Source organism: Pantherophis guttatus, chromosome 18 (assembly GCF_059756535.1).
Source record: "Pantherophis guttatus breed Tessera chromosome 18, ASM5975653v1, whole genome shotgun sequence".
NCBI classification, from domain to species: Eukaryota; Metazoa; Chordata; class Lepidosauria; order Squamata; family Colubridae; genus Pantherophis; species Pantherophis guttatus.
In genome coordinates this window covers 11,290,665-11,318,637 of record NC_142080.1, presented here as the reverse complement: position 1 = coordinate 11,318,637, position 27,973 = coordinate 11,290,665, and the positions used below count along the sequence as shown (strand labels likewise).

Sequence of the window (27,973 nt, the reverse complement as noted above, 5' to 3'; positions counted from 1 at the left end):
GGGCCATGAAACGTCTGCTCAGGGACCACCAAGGTCGCCACAGTCTATCCCTGAGTGAAAAATCTTCTACTGGGTTGACTGCTGCTTGTCCGAGGCAGGATAGCATAGCTTTGGGGCGCCTTACCAGATTGCTGGAAGAGAGATTTGGGGGGTCCGCATACTGACACCCTTCCTCTTTGCTAACCAACCTCCCCCCACCCCCATGGACAGACCCCAGCTGCCCCAGAACAAAAAACCAAATGCAAATCAACCCAGCAAGGCAGCTTTTTAATTATGTTCCTTTTTGTTGTTATTGTTCTTGTCCAAAACGCAGGATTTATATATATATATATATATTAAAAAAAAGAGGAAAAAAAAAGAGAGAACTGCTATCCTGATCGTTAAGATGCATCAACTTCGAGAGAGGAAGACGGCGACCGCTCGGCACCCACTCCGGTCCTTGGCAACTCTGCGCCGCGAGCAACGCCACGACTTTTTCGGCAACGAGGAAACCCACGGGGAGCATCGAGCGTCGGCCCTCCCGGAGTCCATCCAAAGGAGGAGAAGGAAGGTTGGGCTAAAGAGAGCGAGCAGGAGGGGCTGCCGAGAGCGCCACCCCCTCGCTTGGTGGGAGCAGAGCCCCGGGAGGGGGGACGATCCCCGGAGGTCCCTGTGCCACAGCTTGGGAGTCGGGAACTCTGGAAGGGAACTACGGGAGGGTGCATGCAAAGGGGGCGTCAGAGGAAGCGCGCGAGGGGGGGGGGCGTCAATGCTCAGCAAAACGGCAGGGCTGGGAGAAGGTCAACACAACTTGGAGGGGGGGGCTATTCGTTTTAGGGTCCTACGAACCAAGAGTACATTTGTGTCAACGTCCAAGCCAAAGGGTGAGCTCAGAAGGGCGACTGGGCAAAGTCGAACGTCCTGAGCCGAGTCCTGGCCCCGAGGGAGGGGACGCAGCCTTCCGATCCGGCACCAGAGAGAGAAGAGAGAGGGAGGAAGGCAGGCAGGCTTGGAAGCACCGGTGCAGCTGGGCATCGTGGCCTTCTGCTGTGCTCAAGAGGTGGTAGGGGGGGAGGTCCGTGTTTTGAGCGAGGCCCTCCCTGCCGGTGGGTGGGTGGCCGGTCAGTGGGATTCCTTGATGATCACCTCCACGCCGTGCTGTCGGAGCTGCGCTCGTAAAATCAGGTTTTTGTTCTTCAGATCCTCGACCTGTGGGCAGAAGAGGAGGACAGAGATGGAGGTCCCAGGGTTTTTTAAATTCTAAGGTGGGGGGTTGTCTTAATGGGGAAGCCCATCAGTGGGGTAGAATCAAGTTCATGTTAGGGACTAGCACCACTCTATAAAGCCTTAGTAAGGCCACACCTAGAGTGCTGCATCCAGTTTTGGTCACCACACTATAAAAAAGACGTTGAGACTCTAGAAAAAGTGCAGAGAAGAGCAACCAGGATGATTAGGAGGCTAAAACATACGATGAACAGTTGCAGGAGTTGGGGTATGTCTAGTCTAGTGAAGAGAAGGACCAGGAGAGACATGGGAGCATCTTCCAATATTTGAGGGGCTGCCCCAGAGAGGAGGAAGGGGGCCAAGCTATTTTCCAAGGCACCCGAAGGCCAGACAAGGAAGATTGGATGGAAACTGATCAAGGACAACCTAGAAATAAGGAGAAATTTCCTGACAGTAAGAACAATCAACCAATGGAACAGAAGTTGCTGGCTTAGCAAATCAAAGAGGGAGGGAGGGAGGAGAGATAGGTAAAGGTTAGAGTGGAGGAGAAAAAGAGAAAGGAGAAAGAAAGAAGAAAGAAAGAAAGAAAGAAAGAAAGAAAGAAAGAAAGAAAGAAAGAAAGAAAGAAAGAAAGAAAGAAAGAAAGAAAAGGAAGGAAGAAAGAGAAAGAAAAGAGAGAAAGAGAAGAAAGAAAGAAAAAAGAGAGAAAGAGAAGAAAGAAAGAGAGAGAGAGAGAGATGTTGAGACTAGAAAAAGTGCAGGGAAGAGCAAGCAGGATGATGAGGGGACTGGAGGCTAAAACATATGAAGAACGATTGCAGGAACTGGGCCTGGCTAGTCTAGGGAAGAGAAGGACCAGGGGAGACAGGAGAGCATCTTCCAGTATTTGAGGGGCTGCCCCAGAGAGGAGGAAGAGGGTCAAGCTATTCTCCAAAGCACCCGAAGGCCAGACAAGGAGCAATGGATGGAAACCGATCAACGAGAGATTCAACCTAGAAATAAGGAAGAATTTCCTGACTGTGAGAGCAATCAACCAGTGGAACAGAAGTTGCCTCTAGAAGTTCTGGATGCTCTGGAGGCTTTCAAGAATAGACTGGACTGCCACTTTGCAGAAATGGTAAAGGGTCTCCTGCTTGAGCAGGGGGTTAGACTAGATGACCTACAAGGTCCCTTCCAACTCTGTTGTTCTGTATATGGATGACAGGCCACTAATTTGCAAATAGCTTAGTAGTTTAAAAAGAAATTCTAGATGTGTTTTGCAAGAGGTGGGATAGAAAAAATTTGAAGTAATGTATTAATCAGTATTCAACTAGGCGGGAAAACATGTGTAATTCTGTGCTTTTTCTTCTTTTTTGCACCTTTTTTTCCCCCCAATGTTTTTTTTTTTTTTAAATGTGTTGGGAGTTTTGTATTTCAACCTTTTTTGAATAAAACACAAAGATGAATGGACACCAGTTCCCAGAATTCCCCAGCTAGCAGGTTGAGAAGCACTGGTCTAAACATCCAAGGGTTTTGCGAATGAGACGATCAGCAGAGGTTCTAGGAATCAGGTCAGGCTGCTCAAGGTGGATTCATTCTAGAGATCTTTGAGGTCTTTCCCTTGATGGGAAAGCCAGAGCATTGAGGGTCCCCGTCAACCTTACCTGTTGTCGCAAGACTCCATTATCCACCTGGAGCTGGTCCAGGCCCTGAAGCTCCTCAGAAAGACGGATGTTATTCTGTCTTAATTCCTGAATGTAGTCGCAAGCTTTGGAGAGGATCCCGCCTTTACTCTGTAGGTGGAAGAAGAGAAAGGGACTTAAGAGAGTAACCTCGGCTACTTTAGGGGAGCCCTCATTACGGATTTGGTCACCACTTTGAATGAAGAGAAGGCAGAATGTTCTAGATTATTAGTCCCCAAGCATCCTGGACCAGAATGGGCTTCACATAATTTAACGACCGGTTTGCCCCAGCATTGAAAATGTGAGAGCGTGCACTTGCACGCAGCTTAAAAAACGCAGCTAAATAGGACGGCATAGTGCTAGGGCGGGCCCAGGGGTGAAATGTTCCCGGTTCGGACCGGATCGCCTGATCTGGCGGGTGGTTCAGAGAACCGGTAGCAAAAATCCCTGCACCAGCCCCCCCATGCCCAGCTGAGCCGCACGATCATCAGAGGCTTTTTTTTTTTTTTACTTTAAAAAGCATTTTTTCTACAACCTCTTCCGAAGAAAAAATACTTTGAAAAGTAAAAAAAAAAAAAAAGTTGGCCACGCCCACCGTCACATTAAACCCCCCCCACCAAACCACGCCCACAGAACCGATAGTAATAAATTACCGGTTCACTAGAACCGGCTGAATCCCACGTCACTTGGACTGAAAACAAATAGCTCTTTTACTAACAATGAGCTAATGGTTACCAGCCCAGTAGATCATTAACCAGATCACCAACAGCGCAGAATCTGCTATGGGGAGGAACCTGGTGTTTACTAGATGTCACACCAGCCGCAGAGGCCAAGGATGAAGGATGCTGGAAGTGCCTTGCAAGGATATCTTGTAGCATCCATTCTATCCATCCATCACCTTCTATTCAATACAGGCAAGTCCTCGGGTTACGACAGAAACAGGGACAAAATTTCGGTCGGGATTGTAAAACATGATGTCCTGTGTCTGTATTGCGCTTGGGGACAGAAATTCTGGTCCCAATTGCAGTCATAACCTCAGGACCAATTGGGTCGTTAAACGGGAAGAGATGAGAGTCCCAAGGAATGTACAGGGGCCATGGGGGGTGTTACAGAGTATGAGTTCCCTGCAGTGACTTATGGGGGCAGCTTGTGACCTTCCCAGTTTTCACATTGACTTTGCTTGTGGGTAATTGGGAGGGAACCACTCTCTATATACCACTCTATAAAGCCTTAGTAAGGCCACACCTAGAGTCCTGCATCCAGTTTTGGTTACCACACTATAAAAAAAGATGTTGAGAATCTAGAAAAAGTGCAGAGAAGAGCAACCAGGATGATTAGGGAACTGGAGGCTAAAACATAATAATGAACGGTTGCAGGAACTAAGCCTGGCTGGTCTAGTGAAGAGAAGGCCCAGGGGAGACAGGAGAGCATCTTCCAATATTTGAGGGGCTGCCCCAGAGAGGAGGAAGGGGGTCAAGCTATTTTTCAAGGCACCCAAAGGCCAGACAAGGAAGAATGGATGGAAACTGACCAAGGAGAGATTCAAGTTAGAAATAAGGAGGAATTTTCTGGCAGTGAGAACCATCAACCCATGGAACAGAAGTTGCCTTCGGACGTTCTGGGAGCTTCATCACTGGAGGCTTTCAAGGAGAGACCATTTGTCTGAAATGGTGTAGGGTCTCCTGCTTGGGCGTGGGGTTGGACTAGATGACCTACAAGGTCCCTTCCAACTCTGTTATTCTGTTAGATAGGAAGGGCGAAAATGGCGATTGTGTGACTTCTGCAGTGTTGTAACTGTTAAGTTGGAGACCTGAGCACACAAATCACGATCGTGTCTTCATTGGGAATACTGCAACGGCAGCCGTGTCGCACACTGGTTGTTAAGTCCTTCTCCTTCAGTGCCATTGCAATTTTGAAGGGTGGCTGAACAAGTGGCCGTAACTCGAGGACTTCCTGTGTGACCAATTTCAAGCCAAAGTTTACCATTAGCCTTCTTGGCAGTGAAGGTAACTGCTGGGAAGACTGACGTCACTATTTTTTTCTCTATTTATTTGTATCCTGCCTTTATTTTTTTGGACAAATTTCTCAAGGTGGCAAACATATCCGGCAAACTTTCCTCCTCCTATTTTCTTCACAACAACCTTGGAAGGTGGGTTGGGCTGAGAGAGAGAAAGATTGGCCAAAAGTCACCCAGCTGTCTGTCATGTCATAAGCGGGACTAGAACTCCCAATCTCCTGGTGATTGGCCCAACATCAACCAGCTGGCGTTCATATCAAAGGCGAGACTAATATCGCTCCCATCACCCCCCTCATCTCCCCACAGCAGAGCCGCTCCACTGTTCTCACCTGTCCAGATTTGGTGTTCTCCATAGAACAGTCCGGAATGATCTTGGACAGCTGCACAATCCAGTTGTTGATCTTGTCCCTGCGCCGGCGTTCCACTACAGGACACAAAAGGATTACAGGGTTACCTTCTGGAAGGAAGGAGAGGCTCTACTGCACCGTTTCGCAAGGCTGTGGGAATTCTGCAGCGGTGTTGAGTGCAAGACCGGACATGGTGCTGTTGTAACTTCAAAGAGTCGCTAAATAAATGGTTGTAAGTTGAGGACTCCCTGTATTTATTAGGCATAGCCCTCATCATTTCATGGGGACCTTCCTTTATTCCTATCCACCGAAACAACAGTCTTGTGAGGTAGGTTGGGGGAGAGAGAGAGAGAGAGAGAGAGAGAGAGAGAAAGGGAGGGAGGGAGGGAGAGAAAGAAAAGAAAGAGAGGGAGAGGAAGGGAGGGAAAGAGAGAAAGATAAAGAAAGAAAAAGAGAGAGAGAGAGAGAAAGGGAGGGAGAGAAAGAAAGAAAAGAAAGGGAGAGGGAGAGAAAGGGAGGGAAAGAGAAAGATAAAGAAAGAAAGAGAGAGAGAGAGGGAGAGAGAGAGAGAAGGAAAAGAAAGAGAGGGAGAGAAAGGGGGGGAAAGAGAGAAAGATAAAGAAAGAAAGAAAAAGAGAGAGAGAGAGAAAGAAAAAGGGAGGGAGGGAGAGAAAGAAAAGAAAGAGAGGGAGAGGGAGAGAAAGGGAGGGAAAGAGAGAAAGATAAAGAAAGAAAAAGAGAGAGAGAAAAAGGGAGGGAGGGAGAGAGAGAAAGAAAAGAAAGAGAGGGAGAGGGAGAGAAAGGGAGAGAAAGAGAGAAAGATAAAGAAAGAAAAAGAGAGAGAGAGAGGGTGAGAGAGAGAGAGAGAGAGTCACCTAGTGAGTTTCCATGGCTGAGGACGGATCTGATCTCCCCAGTTCTACTCCCCCAACCTAACCACTATGCAGCATTGCCTCTCTCACCCATTCCGGCTGCCTTCCTCACCTTCGTTGTGCTGTGCCCGACGTTTCTCGTCCCGCGTTGTCCGTGGAGCTTCCGATTTCCTGGGAAAAGGAAAAGGCGGGTCTAATTTTATACTTGCGTTGTTAAATTTACATCATGTCACCATTTAAGCCAGAATCCTCCCGTTTGCCTCTCCTTTAAACTCCATCCCCAGGTGTGCCTTGTGAAGGGAGTCGGGGCCCTCTCCTCCCTCGTAAGCCACGCAACCCACGTTGCTCTCTTCTGCGTTCTTCGCTGCGCGCCCTAAGATGAGGAGGGAGGGGGGCCCTTGGTCTTCATCAGAACCCCTTCTCCCTTGTTCTACCTCCCCCCTGCTCTGCCCAGCCTGATTTTGCCCTTCCCCAGTTTCCTCCACAGCCAACAGAACCGCTCTCCCGCTCTCTCTCAGCTGTTCCTCTTCTATCTCAGAGTCAGACTCCGACAGGGGCATGACAGGTCTCTAACCCCCACCCCATCCCACCCCGGTTCATGGACTGGCACCAGTCCGCACAAACAAATGAAGCCCCATACGCAGGATTCAGGTAGCATGGAAAACCACGTGTCCTCCGGTCCGTGGAAAAACCTCTCTCCAAGAAACCGGTCCCTCGTGCCCACAAGTTTGGGGGCCACTGCCCTAGCAAACAAATTCTGAAAACTTGGAAAACTAAGCTCCCATGCTTCCTATGCCAATAAATAGGAGGCCTGTCACTCACGGGGAATAAGGGTGAGTCCGGGGTGCGATCGACCGCTGGGTTCCACTCTGTAGCACCTCCTGGGGTGACATCATGACGAAAAACTGCCCTGTTCGAAGTGGGAGAGAGAGAGAGAGAGAGAAAGAAAGAAAGAGTTTTGTGTTTACAAAATACTCCAAATCGAATCACATCCAAGAACTAAATCTAAAGAGCCTTGGTAGTACAGTGGTCTAAGGCACCCTGTTATTAAGCTGGTTATTAAGACCAGCTGCCTGCAATTACTGCAGGTTCGAATCTCGCCAAGGCTCAAGGTTGACTCAGCCTTCCATCCTTTCTAAGGTAGGTAAAATGAGGACCCAGTTTGTGGGGGCAATAAGCTGACTTTGTATAAATATACAAAAGTATGAAGGCTATTGCTTAATGCATTGTAAGCCGCCCTGAGTCTCCGGAGAAGGGCGACATATAAATCAAATTAAAAAAAAAAAAAAATCTAAAACTGGACTTCGTTCCGAGTCGTTTCTTCATTGTCAATTCACCTACAGAATCTTGCCAGAGTAAAGCAACGATAGTTCTCAACTTACAACAGTTCTGTCAAGCTTGAAGCACGCTTATGCCATTGCAACCATTATCGCTTCTCAACTTGCCAAAGAACTAAATGTTGTGATCTAGGCTTACTGAGTCAAAAAACATATGAGAAGTCGCAAAAAACTCTTTTATTGCAACAGCTGTGAATTACGTTCATTCACAGCTGAGTCCCAATTAGTTGCAAAAAGTCCTTCGGGATAATCACCAGCCTTTATCTCCCCTTGACACTCTGCCAAAGACCTACTTGGCAAAGCCACACGGAGTCCAGAATCAAACAGAGATGCCGACTGGGAACAGAAGTAACAACGTTGCTTTCCTGCAAAGGGCCCACGTGCCTTTGCTCCTCTTTTAAGCCTTATGGGAGAGGCCAATCATCTCTTGGCCCTACTCCCGAGTTGTCCCTTTAGTTTTAACTGTTCGTGCCTTCTGGCAGCTCTGCGCATGCGCGCACTAGGAACAGGCTCCTCCTGTTCCTCTGCCTCTCTGATGTCCGACTCTGGAGGCTCCAGAGTCTGTGCATAACTCCCAGATGGCCTTGGCCCCATCTCTGCTTCCGACACAGAGCCCTCATCTGAGCCTTCCCCAGACTCCAGGACTGGCCCATGTTCCTCCCCAGCCTCCACACTGTCTGACTCCGCTGCCAGCTCCACAGGCTGCTGGCCGACCACAACACTAGGGGAGAGGAGAGTGAGATGGAATGCAGGCTGCAGACTTCAAAAAGAAGAGCCATGAGTGCCAAGGACACATCAGCAGTGGTTTGCCAAGACCAGAGACTTTTTCTCATAACAAAATAATGACACTCAACTGGACAATGTGACCTGCAAGAGTAGGGGGAGGGGGAAATCCATACTATAACTATGTGGGTTTGTGCGGGAATTAGGTAGAGCTGGTTTTGCCTTCAGCAGTGCCGAAATGATGTACTCAATAAAGTTTTGCATTCAGATCCCAGGTCTCGACTGTGCTTGCTTTGGTTGGGTTTGTCAACTCGGACCGTTGACAAGTTCATGTAGTGGCCATTCAAAGTTACAACGGTCCTGAAAAAAGTGACTTATGATCGTTTTTCACACCTACGACCTTTATAGCAACCCCATGATCATGTGATCAGAATTCAATGCTTGGCAATTGGTTCATACTTATGACCGTTGCTGTGTCCCTGGCTCACGTGAACCCTTTTTGCGACAAGCAACGTCAATGGGGAAGGCGGATTCACTTAACAACCGTGTTACTAACTTATCAACTGCAATGATTCACTTAGCAACTGTGGCAAGAAAGGTCGTAAAATGGGGCAAAAGTCACTTAACAAATGCCTCACTTAATAACAAAAATTTTGGGTTCATGTATTGTTCACGGTCTATCTGTAATACGAATTATTGTGATTTTTACAACATGCTCTAACAGGTATATAAACCTTAAATTAATTGCTAAAATGCAAGTAATTCTCGACTTACAACCATTCGCTTAGTGACTTTTCCAAGCTACAACAGACCTCCCAAAAAGTACTTCTGACCCAGTTCTGAGGTTTTGATGACCACTTTGGATACTCGACAACTGGATCACATTGACAAGATTGACACATTGCAGCTTCGTGGACAAACCACTGCAATTTATGGCGCTTTTGCCCCAAATTGGGATTTTACTTTGTTTCTGGCAAAAAATGTCTCCATAGCAAACAATGGGGTTGCTTAATAACTCGAGAAAAAAAAAGTGTCATAAAATCAGCTTTACAACCATCAAAGATTACCTGTATTACTTTATAAGTAACTCAGGACGGCGAATATATTTTGATAAAAGATTTGCTACAAATATAAACGGGGAACTGGAATGTTAACGAATGTTCTAGGGCAGGGGTCTGCAACCTTAAATACTCAAAGAGCCCTTTGGACCCATTTCCCACAGAAAACACCAGGAGCCACAAAATCTGGCTGGATGTCACTCACTTCCACTAGTCACATGACCCCCTAGTCATGCCTAACCAGCCGGTCATTAGGGCAGAGAACCAGTTGTTAAAAAACACCGGGAACCACAAAATCCTTTTGACATATCTCTCTCTCCCCTCCCTCCCTCCCTCTCTCTATGTCTCTTTCTCTCCCCCTCTCTCTGTATCTGCTCTGGCTGCTTCTCCATCCCCCACCGTCACCCTTACCTTCTCAGGCCAGGCGAGGAGTGACTGGGAGGGGAGGGCGAGGGGCGGGGCCAGCCAGTGGTGGGATCACCTGACAGGGAGCCACAGCAGAGGGCCCAAAGAGCCGCATGTGGCTTCGGAGCCATAGGCTGTTGACCTCTGTTCTAGGTCAGGGGTGGGGAACGATGGCCCTTTTATGACTTGTGGACTTCAACTCTCAGAATTCCTGAGCCAGCCATGGCTCTAGGCCCATGTGCACAGTCACTCATGCCCTCGTCACTTCCCGCCCGGACTACTGCAACGCTGTCTACATGGGGCTCCCCTTGAGGAGCACCCGGAGGCTCCAACTGGTCCAGAATGCGGCCGCGTGGGTAATTACGGGAGCTGCATGGCGCTCTTGCATAACACCGCTCCTGCGCGAGCTGCACTGGCTCCCAGTGGTTTTCCGGGTGCGCTTCAAGGTGTTGGTTACCACCTTTAAAGCGCTCCATGGCATAGGACCTAGTTATCTCCGAGACCGACTTCTGCCACCGACGACCTCCCATCGACCCGTGCGCTCCCACAGAGGGGGCCTCCTCGGGGTGCCATCAGCCAAGCAATGTAGGCTGGTGACCCCCAGGGGGAGGGCCTTCTCTGTGGGGGCACCCACCCTCTGGAATCAGCTGCCCTCAGAGATAAGGAGAATCCAAGACCTCCGTGCCTTCCGCCGTGCCCTTAAAACTTTCCTTTTCCAACAAGCCGGGCTGGCCTAACAAATCCTTTTAAATGATTTTAAATTTGTATGTTTTTTTTAAAATTCTTGGCCAAATTGAGATATTTCCTTTTAATCTGTTCTTAATGTTTATATTATGTGTTTTTATCTGGCTGTACACCGCCCTGAGTTCCCAGGAAGAATGGTGGTATATAAATTTGAAGTAAAATAAAAAATAAAATAAATAACCCTAGGCCAAGGTTATTTTTCAATCTTGGCAACTTTAAGATGGGTGGACTTCCAACTCCCAGAATTTCCCAGTCTACCAGTTGCCAAGGTTGGGAAAACTCGGTCTTGGCCTATCAAATTATCACTTCCTTTGGCTCTGTCAAAAATGGTTTACAAGTCAAGAGGCAGCATTTATCAATGGAATACAAATTTATCAAATTAATAGATTGGAGAGAGCAACAAAATTACAGCACAGTGGGTGGATAAATCTGGGCATGACCTCCATCTGGGATGGTCCTGACTGACTGACCTGTGCCGGTGGGCGTAGCTTGCCCCAGAAGGGCGTCCGAGTTCTGGGTGGTGACCACTGCAGTCGTCCCAGCTCCAGCAGAGGTGCTGGTGTCGGCCACGGTGGCCGGGTAATAGGTGTAGTGGGTCTCGGTGGCCGCGGCTTCAGAGTCGACGGCATCTTCGCTCGTGAACGCTCCTTGGATGACAGCCTGGGGAGAGAAGGTCATGAGGGTGACTTCAAACCAGAAATATTTTTGTTAGGTATATATTACCCAGAAAATTATAATTAAAGGGATTACATATTTAATAATACAAGTGCTGACAGCAGCGAGAATTGTGCTTGCACAATATTGGAGAAATGGGGATATACCTACAGATGAAAGTATAATTAGAAAAATATCAAGACTGTGCGGAGATGGATAGATTGACATTAATAATAAAAGGAAGAAACAGAATATTTTTAACATGGGATTTGTTCCATCAATGTGTAGATAGAAGAGGTAGAAATTAGAAGATGAAAGGTTATTGATCTATGTAAGTAAAAGATGCAAGAACTGGACTATACATAAGTAAACATCAGTATTATTACTACCGTGTTTTCCCGAAAATAAGAACTTGTCTTTTATTTTTTTTGAACCCTGAAATAAGCCTTATTGCCATGCGCTCAAAAACCCGATTGGGCTTATTATCAGGGAATGTCTTATTTGGGGGGAAACAGGGTATCTATCTATCTATCTATCTATCTATCTATCTATCTATCATCTATCTATCATCTATCTATCTATCTATCTATCTATCTATCTATCTATCTATCTATCTATCTATCTATCTATCATCTGTGTTCCCCCGAAAATAAGACCCTGTCATATTTTTTTGAACCCTGAAATAAGCGCTTGGCCTTATTGCCATGCACTCAAAAGCCCAATTGGGCTTATTATCAGGGGAGGTCTTATTTTGGGGGAAACAGGGTACAGCTGTTATTAGTACTATTATCATCAGAATTATTATATTGTATAAGTAAATTGATCCAGACAATACACTGTTTATTAAGCACGTACATACTTTAAAGAAAAAATGTATAAATAATTTTTTTTTAAAAAGGAAAAAAAGAGGGTGACTTCAAGATTTGTGGACTTCAACTCCCAGAGTTCCCCAGCCAGCCATGGGGAATTCTGGGAGTTGAAGTCCACAAGTCTTAAAAGTGGCCACAGTTGGAAACCTCTGGTCTACAGCAAAGGGAAAAGTAGGGAAGATGCTCCAGGATGGTGCTCCTCAACCTTGGCCACCTTAAGAGGTGAGGACTTCAACTCCCAGAATTCCCCAGCCAGCTTGGTCCCCTGGGAGAAGCTCCCATCGAAGCATTTTAAGACCCACCTGCGGCCAGAGGATTCAGCCCAACCTCTGGACTGCTTTCTCTTCCCCAGGAGGACTCACCTTCCTCTTCCTCCAAATCGGCAGCACCTACCTGGGTCATGGACTGCGTTGCAGGGTAGCCGCTGATGGCCCCACTGCCCTCCGTCTGCCCATCCAGCTGCCCCTCGGCCACCTGTATGACTCGGTACATCAGCTGGAGGAGGAGAGAGCAAAAAGGAGACAGGACAACGGGGAGTGCATGTTTATGTGTTATGAACATGGTAAATTGAGAATGGGGAGCTTTGAAATTATTTATTTGTATCCCGCCTTTATTATGTTTATAAAAACCTCAAAGCTGCAAATGTATCCAAACACACTTAAGAGTTTGTCACTTTGAATGTACGCTAATTGGCATACCTTAACATGAAATTTTGTTACATGCAACTCTCAAAAGGTCCCCACCTCTAATACACACGACATAAACATGACAAGATAAATACATACAAACACTTTCCTCCTCCTCCTACAACCACCCTGTGAGGTGGGTTGGACTGAGAGACAGACTGGCACAAGATCACCCACCTGTCTTTCGTGTCTAAGGCAGGGCTAGAATTCACCATCTCCTGGTGATTGGCTAAAGTCACCCAGCCAGCTTTCATGCCCAAGGGAGGACTAGAACTCCCTGTCTCCTGGTGACTGGCCCAAGGTCACCCAATCAGCTTTCATGCCTAAGGGAGGACTAGAACTCCCAGTCTCCTGGTGACTGGCCCAAGGTCACCAAACCAGCTTTCATGCCTAAGGGAGGGCAAGAACTCCCTGTCTCCTGGTGATTGGCCTAAAGTCACCCAACTAGCTTTTATGCCTAAGGGAAGACTAGAACTCCCTGTCTCCTGGTGATTGGCCTAAAGTCACCCAACCAGCTTTTATGCCTAAGGGAAGACTAGAACTCCCTGTCTCCTGGTGATTGACCCAAGGTCACCCAATCAGCTGTCATGCCTAAGGGAGGACTAGAACTCCCTGTCTCCTGGTGATTGGCCTAAAGTCACCCAACCAGCTTTTATGCCTAAGGGAGGACTAGAACTCCCTGTCTCCTGGTGACTGGACCAAGGTCACCAAATCAGCTTTCATGCCTAAGGGAGGACTAGAACTCCCAGTCTCCTGGTGATTGGCCTAAAGTCACCCAACCAGCTTTTATGCCTAAGGGAGGACTAGAACTCCCAGTCTCCTGGTGATTGGCCCAAGGTCACCCAATCAGCTGTCATGCCTAAGGGAGGACTAGAACTCCCTACTTCCTGGCGATCGGCCCAGAGTTACCCAGCTGGATTTCAAACAAGGAAGCCTGATTCACTTAGTAACCCTGTTACTACCGTAACAGCTGCAGTGATTCACTTCACATCTGTGGCACGAATGGCTATAACATTGGGCAAAACTCCTTTAACGATTGTCTTGCTTAGTCACAGAAATGTTGGGCTCAATTGTGGCCATAAGGAGTACCTATATCTTTTGGTTTTCTCCCTCCTTTAGAAAAAAGATAATTGGGAGGCCAGACTGTGTGATGAAATAATCACCTGTGTCATCTGGAACAGATGGAAAAATTATAAACAGACTCAAAGGAAGGGGTTTGTAATTAATATAATCAAGGACCTCCAATCCGTTTCGGAAATAAATATACCAAATGGCAAGTGGGGACCCTGGAAATATCAGAGTTGGAAGGACCTTGTAGGTCTAAAAGTCCAACCTCCTGCTTAAGCAGAAAACCCTACACCATTTCAGACAAGTGGCTGCCCAATCTCTTCTTAAAAACTTCCAGTGTTGAAGCATTTACAACTTCTGGTGGCAAGCTGTTCCACAGGTTAATTGTTCTCACGGTCAGGAAGGTTCTCCTTAATTCCAGGTTGCTTCTTTCCTTGATCAGTTTCCATCCATTGCTCCTTGTCTGGCCTTCAGGGACTTTGGAAAATAGCTTGACCCCCTTCCTCCTCTCTGGGGCAGCCCCTCAAATATTGAAACACTGCTATCCTGTCTCCCCTGGTCCTTCTCTTCACTAGACCAGCCAGGCCGAGTTCCTGCAACCGTTCATTGCATGTTTTAGCCTCCAGTCCCCTCATCCTCTTGGTTGCTCTTCTCTGCACTCTTTCTAGAGTCTCCACATCTTTTTTACATCATGGTGACCACATAAAAACGATGTGGAGACTCTAGAAAAAGTGCAGAGAACAGCAACCAAGAGGATTAGGGGACTGGAGGCTAAAACATATAAAGTACGGTTGCTGTATTACTTTTTTTTAAAAATTACTTTTTTCTGATTCCTCCCACCCCCCGCTGCCCCGAGAGCAATGTAGGGCAAATGCATCTCAAAGCCAGCTAATACTGTCTTCTTCTTGTGCTATATCCATCATCGGACATTGGCGATCATGTTGGCGATACTATTTTTATCAACAGCCGCACGAAAAAGTGGTCCAAACCAGTCCCTTAGATTTTGAGCGAATGCCTACAAGTGTTAAATCGAAACTTGCAAGCAGCAACGATGCAAAGAAGCGAGAAAGTCCTTTCGTGCAGACCAGATTCCTGTTTTCGAAGAATATCTATTAATACAGGGAGCCAGCAGCACAAGAGATCCGCTTTAGACCAGTGTTTCTGAAGCTGAGAAAGTTTAAGACTTCAACTCCCAGAATTCCACCCGTCTGAAACCTGTCCAGCTTGAGAAGCACTGATTTGGATACCTGCAGCAAGCAAGGGAGGAAACCTTCCGGCGGCAGCTCACAGCATCTCACCTGAGTACCTCCATTCTCTGCTCGGAAGACATATTTGATGTTCGGATCTGAAAAGGTGGCCGCCGACTGGATGCTCGCAATGGCGACGCTGGTGGGATCTTCACCTGTCGCTACTGCTCCTTCAGAGAAAGAAGAGAAAGAGGCCTTAAATAGGGCCGAAGCCGCCATGTTAATTAATTCCCGCCCTTTCCCAGGACTGTGCAATACAGGTAAGTCCTCGACTTACAATCATCCGTTTAGTCATCTTCTTTTAACGACCCCATAATCCCTTGTGGGGGGTGGAGTCTGGGCAACTGAATGGAGCTGAGTGTTTACTGGCCGGATGCCTTTCCTGTCTCCAATGCAGTTTTGTTCGGCAGATTGTGCTCAGAGAGAGAGAAATATCTGCCTCTACCTAGGATCGAACGCACAGCCTCCTGATTGTGAGGCGAGAGCTCCACTTCTAGGCCACCACACCACTCTCATGAAGCCTGGCAATCATCATCATCTTTTAAGGACCCCAGAATCCCTTGTGGGGTGGAGTCCGGGCAACTGAATGGAGCTATCAGAATGTTTACTGGCCGGATGCCCTTCCTGTCGCCAATGCGGAGTTTTGTTCAACAGATATATTCTCAGTGTGCCCAGAGAGAGAAATTTCTGCCTCTACCTAGGATCAAACTCACAGCCTCCTAGGCCACCGCACCACTCACAATCATCCGGTTAGTGACCGTGCGAAATTACAGTGGCCCCCGAAAAAAGTGACTTAGGACTGTTTTTAAGACTGTAGTATCCCCATGGTCATGGGAGACCACCAGGAAATCTCAGACCTTCTCAACCAAGAAGACCCCCCCCCCTCCAAATTATGTCTATAAAATCACCCAATAATTGTAGAGGCCAATTTCTGGGGTTCCAGGAACTGAGTCTGCCTTGAAGGGAGCCATCTTGCAGGGGTAGGAAGAGTAAAAAATACAACCGGCCGGAGAATGCTCACCTTCCTGGATTTGAACTGTTCCCTCTTCTGTCTCTGATGTTTTCTGCTGCCTGCTGAGACAAGGAGGAACACATGAGATGGGAACATTCTTTCCATCAGATATTTACCTTAGTTTTCGGCGTATGAGACGCACTTCCCCCCCCCCCAAAAAAGTGGGAGAAAATTGCAGTGTGTCTTATACACCGGCCATTTTTGGCCTCTGCACATCACATTTTTGGCTGGTTCCAGGCGGTGATGCCGATCCTCACCGCCTGGAATTAGCCAAAAATGCGATGCGTGAAGGCCGAAAACGGGGCGTGCTAAGGCAGTGATCGGCAGTGACGTGCTGTGGCGATCCCAGCAGCCTGGAATGGGTCTAAAATGGGAATGCAGAAGCCAAAAACGCAACATGCGGAGGCCAAAAATGCGATGTGCGGAGACAGTGATGGGCTCTGGCGATGCCCACAGCCCGGAACAGCTGATTGGCGGTATTCTGGGAGGCTGATCCATCCGCCAATCAGCTGCTCGTGCTGAATCAGGCTGCGATAACGTGCTGAAGCTGACCAGAATGTGTGCTGCAAGGTCGCTAGCCAGATAAATACCAATGGATGCTGGTAGGCAGAGGCAGAATTTTGTTTTCTCTTGTTTTCCTCCCCAAAAACTAATGTGTGTCTTATACTCCGAAGTATCTTATACTCCAAAAAATACGGGTATTTTTTTAATGTATCATATTTAGAGACCATCCATCTCCGTCACAGAGTGATTGTGGGTCCTCTTGGGTGTCCTTCCTGAAGGTGAGGGAGACCCTGCTTAGCTGGACGCTGGTTAGATAAGGAATTGAAGATGATAAAGGATTTAAAGGAGGTTAAATTGGGTGATGAATGAGTGAGGGTACATCTAGCCTGAATTCCCGTTACTTGTCCCAGTTTCTGCAGGTAAAAAATGCAAGTAGGAAAATAGGGACCCCCTTTGGTGGGAAGGGAACAGCGTTCCATGCGCCTTTGGCATTGAGTCATGCCGGCCACATGACCACAGAGACGCCTTTGGACAGCGCTGGCTCTTCGGCTTAGAAACGGAGATGAGCACCACCCCCTAGAGTCGGGAACGACTAGCACGTATGTGCGAGGGGAACCTTTACCTTTAGCTCTAGCCTACTGAAGACAAGGGTTAGGAGAGGGCATGATAGCAGTATTCCAATATTTGAGGGGCTTCCATAAAGAAGAGGGGGTCAAACCTATTCTCCAAAGCACCAGAAAGTGAGGCAAGAAGGAACAGATGGAAACTAATCAAGGAGAGAAGCAACCTAGAACTAAGGAGAAACTTCCTGACAGTGAGAACAATTAATTAGTGGAACAACTTGCCACCAGAAGTTGTGGGTGCTCCATCACTGGGGATTTTCAAGAAGAGACTGGACGGCCATTTGACTAGGATAGTATATGGACATCTACCTTGAGAGGGAGGGGGGTGGATAAGATGACCTCCAAAGTCCCTTCCAGCCCTATGTAGTATCAGTACCCAGGATGGGACCTGGGACACACCACATCTGGAGAACCTTTGTTTCCAAAAAAAGAGGTTCTATCCACCAAAGGCTCAGATATATTTTTATTCTGAGGGAGGAGATTTCGCATCTCCTTTATTAAAGTTTCCACTAGTTTTCAAAGCTTTACTTCATTGTATTTTAAGCTTTCAGTTTCCTAAATGCAATCAGGGTGGGTACATGCTTGGTTTCCAAGTCAGCTTTCTTCATCCACGGCTTGGTGGATAAGCCAGACAACACATAGAAGACAACGTTCTACATGGCTTTTTAAGACAGTTGACGATCTGGGGAATTTTGGGAGCTGAAGTCCAGACATCTTAAAAGTGGCGAAGGTTGAGAAACTCTGCTCAAAGTTGTCTGCCTTCGCACTTCATTAGCCTGGTGTTCATTTTTGTGGCTTAGTGCATGGTGCAAACCCAGCTCGTTGGCTTAGATTACCACTGAATATTTACGCAATTTCTCTCCTGCAACCCAACCTGACCTACAGCAAAGTTGGGCTACTTTAGATTCGAAGAAATCCCTTTTTTCTAAACATTCATATATACTTTGTTCCACACTCTATAACCGTGATGGCGAACCTATGGCACGCTTGCATCTGTGGCACGCGGAGCCATGTCTCCTGGCACGCCAGCTAGCTCCGGCGCTAGGAATCTCTGGAGGCTGGGGACAGCAGAAAAGTCACTTCCTGTCCAACCGGAAGTTGGGAAATGGGCCGTTTCGGGCCTCCGAGGGGCAGGGGAAGGCTGTTTTCGCCCTCCCCAGATGCATAGAGAGGATCTAGAGCCAGGTGAGAAAGGAAAACGGGCCTACTGGGCCATCGCGTACCAGGAGCGGGGGGGAGGGGGGTCATGCTCACATCTGTAGAGTGGGACACATAGAATTACGGGTGTGGGCACATGCGTGCACGAACCTCCCCCGCTCTCCCCTTCCTGGCACGCAATGGCAAAAAGGTTAGCCATCACTGCTCTATAATATTCCGACTCTTCCCTCTCCTCAATTTCCAGCGTCCTCTTCTCCATTTCTGCACATTGTAAAATTTTTCAATTTACTGTTTCCTCTCCTGGTACGTTGTTTTATTTCCACCCATATGCGACAGTAATCCTTGCTGCCGTTAAAATATGGAGGAATCAAAACAATTCAGAATGTTAATTTAATCGAGTTAAAACTAGAAAGTGAATAGTGTTAACCGGATAATGATGGTTGTGTAAATAGATACAAATGTAAATGTAAGTACGCAGATGAAAAATTGAATAAGAATAGGGAATTATCCATGTCGATACAGAAAGCTGTAAAATAATATATAATGTAATGTTAAGTTTGTTATGTGTTTTTAATGTGTCCTTGTTTTTGTTGTATTTTTCTTTACTTTGTTTTTAAAAGTCAAAAGTTCAATAAAAATTATTTTAAAAAAAAATAGATTCGAAGAAATAACCACAGGGACTTGGCTCTCAAGGTCAAAGCAGGGGTATCGTACTGAGAGCCATCCATTTTTCTAATCTAATATGCAGTCTAATCTAAAAATAAATAAATAAATCTAATTTTTCTAACTAATCAAAGAGAGAAGCAACCTGGACGCTAGCCAGATGAATACCGATGGATGCTGATAGGCAGAGGCAAAAATTTTCCCCCCATGTTTTCCTCCCCAAAAACTAATGTGTGTCTTATACTCCGAAAAATACAGTATTTTTTTTAACGTATCATATTTACAGACCACCCATCTCCCTCACAGAGTGATTGTGGGTCCTCTTGGATGTCCTTCCGGAAGGTGAGGGAGACCCTGTTTAGCTGGACACTGTCTTGTCCTGTCCTATTTTCTCTTCTCTTCTTCTATTTCTATTTCTATTTCTCGCGGTGGCGCAGTGGTTAGAGTGCAGTACTGCAGGCGACTTCTGCTGATTACCAGCTACCAGCAGTTTGGCAGATCGAATCTCACCAGGCTCAAGGTTGACATAGCCTTCCATCCGGTTGGTAAAATGAGGACCCAGTGTCGACCTTGAAGATGACATATGTGTAGCCATATCTATTGTTGGGGGCAAGAGGCTGACTCTGTAAACTGCTTAGAGACGGCGGTAAAGCACTGTGAAGCGGGATATAAAGTGATTTTTTTACCTTTTAAAGGCTTCTCTCACCTTGCATCTGTGGCAGACCTCTCTTTTACTTATGCATAAATAAAGAGATATTAACTTATCTTTCCGGCTCGGATTCTATTTTAGCAAAAGCACGAACAGGGTAAGAACCTTGCTGCTGTTTGTGGCTAACACCACATTCAAAATATGGTTCTCACCCCTTCATTTCTTTAGTCGGTTATGCATCAGAAAATCTCAGCCTGGACTTCTTTTCACCTGCTCCTTCTTCAGAGTTACTTCATCCAAAACCTAAAAAAAAAAAAAAAAAAAATACACATTCATGAAGACGAATGCCCGTTTTTTGCAGGTAGTCCTTGACTTATGACAATTAAGCCCAAAATTTCCATTGCTAAGCAAGACAGTTGTTAAGTGAGTTTTGCCCCATTTTACGACCTTCCTTGCCACAGTTGTTAAGTGAATCAGTTATTAACCTGGTTTATTAAGTGAACCTGGCTTCCCCATTGACTATGACTTCCCCCAAGGTCGCAAAAGGGGATCACGTGACCCTGGGACACAGCAAGTCATAAGTAGGAGCCCCTTGCCAAGGGTCCGAATTTTGATCACATGACCATGGAGATGCTGCAATGGTAATAAAGTGTGAAAAACGGTCATAAGTCACTTTTTTCAGCGCCGTTAACGTCAAACAGTCGCTAAATAAATTCAATCCTGTTTGTTAGTCTATTTTTATAATAAAGTAATGGTTGTAAGTCGAGATCTACCTGTCCTATGGATACGCACCGTCACTCGCACCCTAGTCACCTCCTGGAGAGACTACTGCAATATGCTCTACATGGAGCTGCCCTTGAAAAGTATTCGGAAGTTTCAGTGGGTGCAAAATGCAATGGCACGGGGCAGTCAAGAATTGCACAAGAACATTGAGCCAGGGACTTAATTTTTTTTTTTACCAAGCTGTTATTGGTGGTTATGTTTATATCCCACCTTTTCAAGTACGGCCGAAGATGGCAAATGTACCTAATCCTACCGGCTCGTTTTTCCCAGACCAAGGAGAACAGCAACCCTGTGAGGACTGACACAAAATCACCCCGCTGGCTTTCATGCTAGGAGAGGACGAGAGCTGGTGGTCTCTTGCTTTCGCCCTGACACCAAAGTGGCTTCTCAGTTCGGCAATTCTAGACAACTGCCGTGTCAGACAGATTAACAGAGTTGGAAGGGACCTTGTGGGTCATCTAGTCCAACCCCCCGCCCAACCAGGAGACCCTACACCATTTCTGACAGATGGCAATCCAGTCTCTTCTTGAAAGCTTCCAGGGATGAAGTTCCCACAACTTCTGTTCCATGGGTGGATTGTTCTCCCTGACAGAAAATTTCTCCTTATTTCCAGGTTGAATCTCTCCTTGGTCAGTTTCCATCCATTCTTCCTTCTCTGGCCTTCAGGTGCCTTGGAGAATAGCTTGACCCCCTTCCTCCTCTCTGGGGCAGCCCCTCAAATATTGGAAGATGCTCTCCTGTCTCCCCTGGTCCTTCTCTTCACTAGACTAGCCATGCCGAGTACTTAACAGATTAACAGAGTTGGAAGGAACCTTGTAGGTCATCTAGACCAAACTCCCACCCAAGCAGGAGACCCTCCACCATTTCTGACCGATGGCCATCCAGTCTCTTCTTGGAAGCCTCCAGGGATGAAGCTCCCACAACCTCTGAAGGCAACTTCTGTTCCATGGGTTGATTGTTCTGTCAGGAAATTCCTCCTTATTTCCAGGTTGAATCTCTCCTTGATCAGTTTCCATCCATTGTTCCTTCTCTGGCCTTTGGGGGCTTTGGAAAATAGCTTGAGCCCCCTTCCTCCTCTCTGTGGCAGCCCCTCAAATATTGGAAGGCTGCTATCATGCTAGCTGTCTTCCAGCACTTGGGGGCTGCCACAGAGAAGAGGGGAGTCCACCTATTCTCCAAAGCACCTGAAGGTAGGACAAGAACAAGGGTGAAATCCAGCAGGTTCTGACAGGTTCTGGAGAACCGGTAGCGGAAATCCTTCTCTTCACTGGACCAGCCAGGCCCAGTTCCTGCAACCGTTCATCGTATGTTTTAGCCTCCAGTCCCCTCATCCTCTTGGTTGCTCTTCTCTGCACTTTTTCTAGAGTCTCAAGCAGCGTCCACAAGCAGCACTTTATGGGTTCTTGAAGACCATGGCGCAATCGCTACACCTGAGATGACGTCGCCTGTGGAGGTTCTCCTGCTTGAGCAGGGGGTTGGACTAGAAGACCTCCAAGGTCCCTTCCGGCTCAATTCTATTCTAACGAAGAAGCGAGAGGCGGCAAACCCTGATGGGCACATATTCACTCATTTGCTGCCCTTATGTGCCCCTTCGCCTCACATCACCAGAGGGGGCCATTACACACAAGTGGTCCTCGACTTACAACAGTTCATTTAGTGACCGTTCAGAGTTACAATGGGCTTACCGTTTTTCAAATTTACCACCTCTGTAGCATCATGTGTGTCAACTTGCAAAGCTTTCAAGTTGCCATGAGCAGGAGGGAGGGAGAACTGAAGTGAATTCCATACATTCTTTCTGACCGCAATCAGAAGGAGGGCGTTAGGTTTCACAGCCAGCCAAAGTGGTTAATTGGAGAATGTGATTTATGACATGGCCAGAGAGGAGAGACAGGGTCATAAGGGAACGTAAATCTACGGAGGATCAGTCCTAACTGCATCCCAGTATTGCCGGAATGTTGCTCCTAATAAATGACTATATTTCCTTTGAAGTTTGGATCATGGCTCATGAATTAATTAGGGCATTTTTGGGAAACTTGACAATGTGATCAAAATTCAGATGCTTGGCAACTGGTTCATACTTATGACGGTTGCAGGATTCCGAGGTCATTTTTTTGCAACCTTTTGACAAGCAAAGTCAACGGGGAAGCCAGATTCACTTAACAACCGTGTTACTAACTTATCCACTGCAATGATTCGCTTAACGACTGTGGCAAGAAAGGTCGTTAAAATGGGGCAAAAGTGGCTTAACAAATTTAACGAACTTAACAACAGAGATTTTGGGCTCAATTGTAGTCGTAAGTCAAGGACTACCTGTATCAGATCTCTGCTGGGCCAGGAATCTTTCTCTTTCTCTCTCCCCCTCCCTCCCTCCCTCCTTTCCCTTTATTATTTTTATAAATAGCTCAAGGCAGCAAACACACATATATACTCTGTTCTCTACCTATTTTCCCCACAATAATCCTGTGAGACGAATTGGGATGAGAGTGAGTGAGGAGTGAGTCCAAGGTCACCCAGCTAGCTTTTGTGCCTATGGCGGGACTAGAACTCACCATCTCCTGGTGATTGGCCCAAAGGCACCCCGCCAGCTTTCATGCGTAAGGCAGGACTGGAACTCACCATCTTATGATTTTCTAACCTGGCACTGTTACCCACCACCAAACTGCCTCTCTATTCTTCTGTAAACCAATAAACAAAGCATGCTTGTTGTGGAGAAAATAAGAGATGGAACGTATCGGTACGTTTGCTGCCTTGAGTTATATATTTATTAACTGGACTTTTTAGTCCAGAAAGATCCAGTTGGCTCTTGAAAAAGCACCTTTGGGACAACCATGACCTGGAAGACTGAGAAACTCCATAGACATTTATTTATTAAATTTATACGCCACTCATCTCGCATTGAAAGCGACTATATAAAAAAGGTGGGAAATAATAATATTAGTAATAATAATTGGAGCTCTTGGAGCAATACCCAAAGGGCTACCCCGCTATGTAGAAATTCTAAATTTACCGGACTTGAACATTTTGACTCTACAAAAAACCACCTTATTCGGAACAGCTTACATCCTCCGACGATACCTTAACAGTTCCTAGGTCCTTGGTTAGGACTCGAGCTGCTGAGCTATTAACCAGCCTCAAAGGCTGTGAATCTCACTAAAGATTAACCAATAAATAATAATAATAATAATAATAATAATAATAATAATAATAATATTGGTTGATACCTAAGACGGTGGCAGCAACCTGTATCAACCATCAGCACCAGTCAGTAATATTTGTGATACATTTTTAAATGTTCAATTGACTGAGTTTCATGTTTAATGAATAAAAGAGATAATAATAAATAGGCATTGACAAAATCCCCATCAGGAAATTGCAAAAGGTAGCTTAACTTGGAACAATTCTATCCTTTAGCACCATCAAAGAACATCTGCCTATCCCAGATCCTTAGGAAGGACTTGAGAGGTAGATAAAAATGCCAAATCCAATTTAAACATCTGGCTGGCTGTGTAGCCAACCATAACTACATCCTGGATCCACCAGAAGAGAAGAGACAAAACTGGAAAAGACAACAAAATAGAAAGACGTGCAAAAAGAAATAGAATGACTGTGCAGAAAAAAAAGCAACGGTAGCTCCAATAGTAATAGGTGCCTTGAGTGCCATCCCGCCCTGAGTCCGAAAGGAGAAGGGCGGTATAGAAGTTTGAATAAATACAATAAATAAATACCATCAATAAATAAATAAAAACATCTGGAACCCCACTTAAACCGCACTTGGCATTGGCAAAATTCCCATCAGTCAATTGCAAAAGACAGTTTGACTTGGCACAGCTTACATCTCGCAACGAGATCTTTAATGTTAGTAAACAATAACATCTCCTATTGCAGGTCCTTGGGAAGGATTTGATAGTGGATTAAAAAATGCCAAATCCAGTCTCAACATCTGGATGCTGCTGCAAAGGAACCCTAATAATACACAAGTAAAACCGATACTGTACTATCATCGGCACTGACAAAAATCTTCCTTGGTCAATTACAAAAGGCAGCCGTGCTTGGAACGGTTTATATCTTGCAGACCTTTAATATAATAATAATATATTATTTATTATATTAAATAATATATTATTATTATATTTTTATATTAATCTGAGACTTTGGGAAGGACTTGAGGTGGGCAAAAATGCCAAAACCAGTTTAAACATCTGGCTGACTGTGCAACCAACCATAATAAGAATAAGCTTTCATCCTGTGAACAGACTTTGAACACCTCAAAACATCCACATCTGCCTCTCCCAGGTCCTTGGAAGCGGACAAAAATGTCAAATCCAGTCTAATCATCTGGCTGACTAAGCAACCATTCAGAATAAGCTTTCATTCTACGATGAAACCTCTAACACCATCAAATATCTGCCTCTCCCAGGTCCTTGGGAAGCACTCAAGTGGTGGACACAAATGCCAAATCCAGCCTGAACATCTGGCCACAATAACAATAAGCTCACGTCCTGCGACAAGACTTTTCATCCCATCAAACATCCACATCTGCCTCTCCCAGGTCCTTGGGAAGGGACTCCGGAGGCGGATAAAAATGCCAGTCGAAACCTCTGGCTGACTGGGTGGCTAATACTAATATACTAATAATATATTGCAGAAGGCGGCTTTAGTTGGAACAGCTTCCATCTGTCACACCATCAAACATCTAGGTTTGCCTATCCCAGGTCCTTGGTAAGGACTCGACAGGGAGACAAAAATGCCAAACCCCAGTCTGAACATCTGCTGAATGTGGGATTAATAATAAAAATGAAAAATAAAATAAAATAAAATCATCATTATCATCATCGAAGAAAAAGAACTGGAAAAAATCATGAAATATCATGACCTGGCCATCGAAACGACGCGATTATGGATGAAACATGTAACAGTGATACCCATGGTCATCGGGGCACTTGGTACCATGTCCAAGAATTTTACAAAACACATCAAGAAATTACAGCTTCCTGCAATAACACCAGCGGAACTGCAAAAAACTGTGCTACTCAGAACATCGTACATCTTAAGAAGGTACTTGGTTGATACCTAGCACACTGGCAGCAACCCGTATAAACCATTAGCACCAGTCAGTGGTATTTGTGATGCATTTTTGAATGTCCAATTGACTTGAGTTTCATGTTTAACGAATAAAGTCGATAGGTAGACAAATCATCTCGATAGGTAGACAAAAATGCCAAACCCAGTCTGAACATCTGGCTGACTGTGCGATGATCAATAATAATACAACAACGTCATTGACAGAATTGCCAGCAGTCAATTAAAAAAAGGAAGCTTGGCTTGGAACAGTTTACATCCTGGGATGATGACCTTCAACCCCGTCAAACATCCCCACCTGCCCCTCCGGAGGGGCTCCAGCGGTGGATCCAAAGTGCCAGATAATAATAATAATAATAATAATAATAATAATAATAATAATAATAATAATAATAATAATAAATAAATAAATAAATAAATAATTTAATAAAATAATATATTTTAAGAAGATACCGGGTTGATACTTAGGACCCTGGCAGCAACCCGTATCAACCATTAGCACCAGTCGATGGTATTTGCGATGCATTTTTAAATGTTCAGTTGACTGAGTTTCATGTTTAATTAATAAAAGAGATAATAATAATAATAATAATAATAATAATAATAAGAAGAAGAAGAAGAAGAAGAAGAAGAAGAAGAAAGAAAAAGAAAAAGAAAAAGAAGAAGAAAAAAGAAAAAGAAAAGAAGAAAAAGAAGAAAAAGAAGAAGAAAAAAGAAAAAGAAAAAGAAAAAGAAAAAAGAAGAAAAAGAAGAAGAAAAAAGAAAAAGAAAAGAAGAAAAAGAAGAAGAAAAAGAAGAAGAAAAAAGAAAAAGAAAAGAAGAAAAAGAAGAAGAAAAAGAAGAAGAAAAAAGAAGAAAAAGAAAAAGAAGAAAAAAGAAGAAAAAGAAGGAGGAGGAGAAGGAGATGATGATAATACTTGGTTGATACCTAGGATGCTGGCAGCAGCCCGTAACAACCATCAGTGCCAGTCAATGATATTTGTGACACATTTTTAAATGTTCAGTTGACTGAGTTTCATGTTTAATGAATAAAATAAGAAGAAGAAGAAGGAGAAAGAGGAGGAGGAGGAGGAAGAAGAAAGAAAAAGGAAGAGGAGGAAGAAGAAGAAGAAGAGGACTGTGGGGTCCTTGGTGTTTTCTGAGCTTGGTTTGTTTTCTTGCAGAAGTTTCATTACCCAACTAGGTAATATCATCAGTGAGAGGAGAAGAGAGAGAAAGAAAGAAGAAAGAAGAAAAAAGAAAGAAGAGAAAGAAAGAAAGAGAGAAAGAAAGAAGAGAAAGAAAGAAAGAAGAGAAAGAAAGAAAGAAAGAAAGAAGAGAAAGAGAAAGAAAGAAAGAAAGAAAGAAAGAAAGAAAGAAAGAAAGAAAGAAAGAAAGGAAAAAGAGCCCTGATTGTCGTTGTACATCATCCATACAAGGAACACTGCTTGAGCCTCTACTGGTGCAACCCATAACTGAACATCTGGCTGGCTGTGCCACCGGCCACCCTAGGAGGCCCTGAGACGCCCAGAAAGACCCTCCAGGCGGGTGTCTCCCAGGAGCAACCAGAGGGGGGTGGGGGCTCCATAATTGGCCTGAGGGGAGGGGAGGAGGAGGGGGGCTCGACTAGATGACCTCCAGGGTCCCTTCGTTCTGAGGAAGCGTCCCTAAGAGTGGGGGAGGGGGCGGCTTCCCCCATCGCCCCGCCGGGCCTCAATGGGGACCCCCACCCTCCTCCCCCCCCACTCCCAAATGTCTCCCTGTGGGGGAGGGGGGAGGGGCGCGGCCTTCTCCTCCTTGCTTGGGAAAGACCCAACCCGGGAAAGGCCTCGGGGAGGCGGGTGGCTGAGGGAGGCGGAAGCCCACCGGGGGCGCCCATGGACCCCTCCCCGCCCTGCCCGTGGGGGTGGGGGGGTGGCCGCCGTTCTCACCTGGGCCGCCCTCCGTCCCTCGGAGCCCCTCGGCGCTCCATGAAGATCGGCGCATGCGCGCACCGCTGAACGCTCGCCCGCCTTCCGCCTTCTTCCCCTCAGCGCCCGACGGAGGAGCGGAAGCCCCGCCCTCCCGGCACGCCTCTTCTCTACCGGCAGCCGGAAGTTGGCCGCTAAAGGACGGCCTGCGCTTCCGGTGGCGGCCATTTTGAGGCGTCAGATTGAGAGAGAAAGAAAGAAAAGAGAGGCCTAGGCGCCTCCATCTTGAGTTTGAAAAGGCGGCCGGGCGAACGGGAGCTTGGGGAAGCAGCGCCCGGTCGCTCTTTCAAACTCAAGACGGATCTGGCGCTCTGGGCCTATCACCGGTGGTTTTAAAAGATTTGGCATCTCGTGCAAATGAGAGAAATCAGCACTTGGGAAACAAAGACGGAAGGGCGCCATACGCCACTTCCGGTTAGCCGGCCAATGAAGATGCGCGGCTTGGGCGCCATGTTGGAAAAGGGCGCTGGCTTCCGCCTTTTAGGTGCCCACTTCCGGTCATCCTACTTCCTCCAGTGGGCAGGTTTTTTGGGGGGGGGGGTCGCCTTTCTTGGAGGGCGCCCGAATAAAAACTCCAGCCTCTGCTGGTCTTTTACTTTGCTAATTGTGGAAATTATTCTGCTATTGTCACTGGAAGTTAGAAGTAGCATTCCTTCTTGCAT

At 46.2% G+C, this 27,973-nt stretch overlaps 1 protein-coding gene across 4 annotated transcripts; it reads right to left on the bottom strand.

The window, feature by feature from the left end:
- Positions 1 to 248: 248 nt before the first annotated feature.
- On the bottom strand, positions 249 to 27,695 carry USF1 (upstream transcription factor 1). Of its 4 annotated transcripts, none has more exons than XM_060682585.2 (11): positions 27,273 to 27,695; positions 19,713 to 19,803; positions 15,913 to 15,965; positions 14,943 to 15,061; positions 12,284 to 12,385; positions 10,838 to 11,027; positions 6,923 to 7,010; positions 6,213 to 6,271; positions 5,211 to 5,305; positions 2,847 to 2,975; positions 249 to 1,188 (listed from the first exon to the last, which is right to left on the bottom strand). In XM_060682585.2, exons 2-11 carry the CDS (start codon positions 19,718 to 19,720, stop codon positions 1,102 to 1,104), a joined length of 930 nt encoding a protein of 309 aa, XP_060538568.2. In that variant the 5' UTR covers positions 19,721 to 19,803; positions 27,273 to 27,695; the 3' UTR covers positions 249 to 1,101. The 4 variants fall into 4 exon arrangements, with proteins under 4 accessions (XP_060538568.2, XP_060538570.2, XP_060538569.2 ...); XM_060682587.2 differs by having other exon boundaries at positions 14,943 to 15,055; XM_060682586.2 differs by having other exon boundaries at positions 15,913 to 15,962.
- Between the last annotated feature and the right edge of the window lie 278 nt (positions 27,696 to 27,973).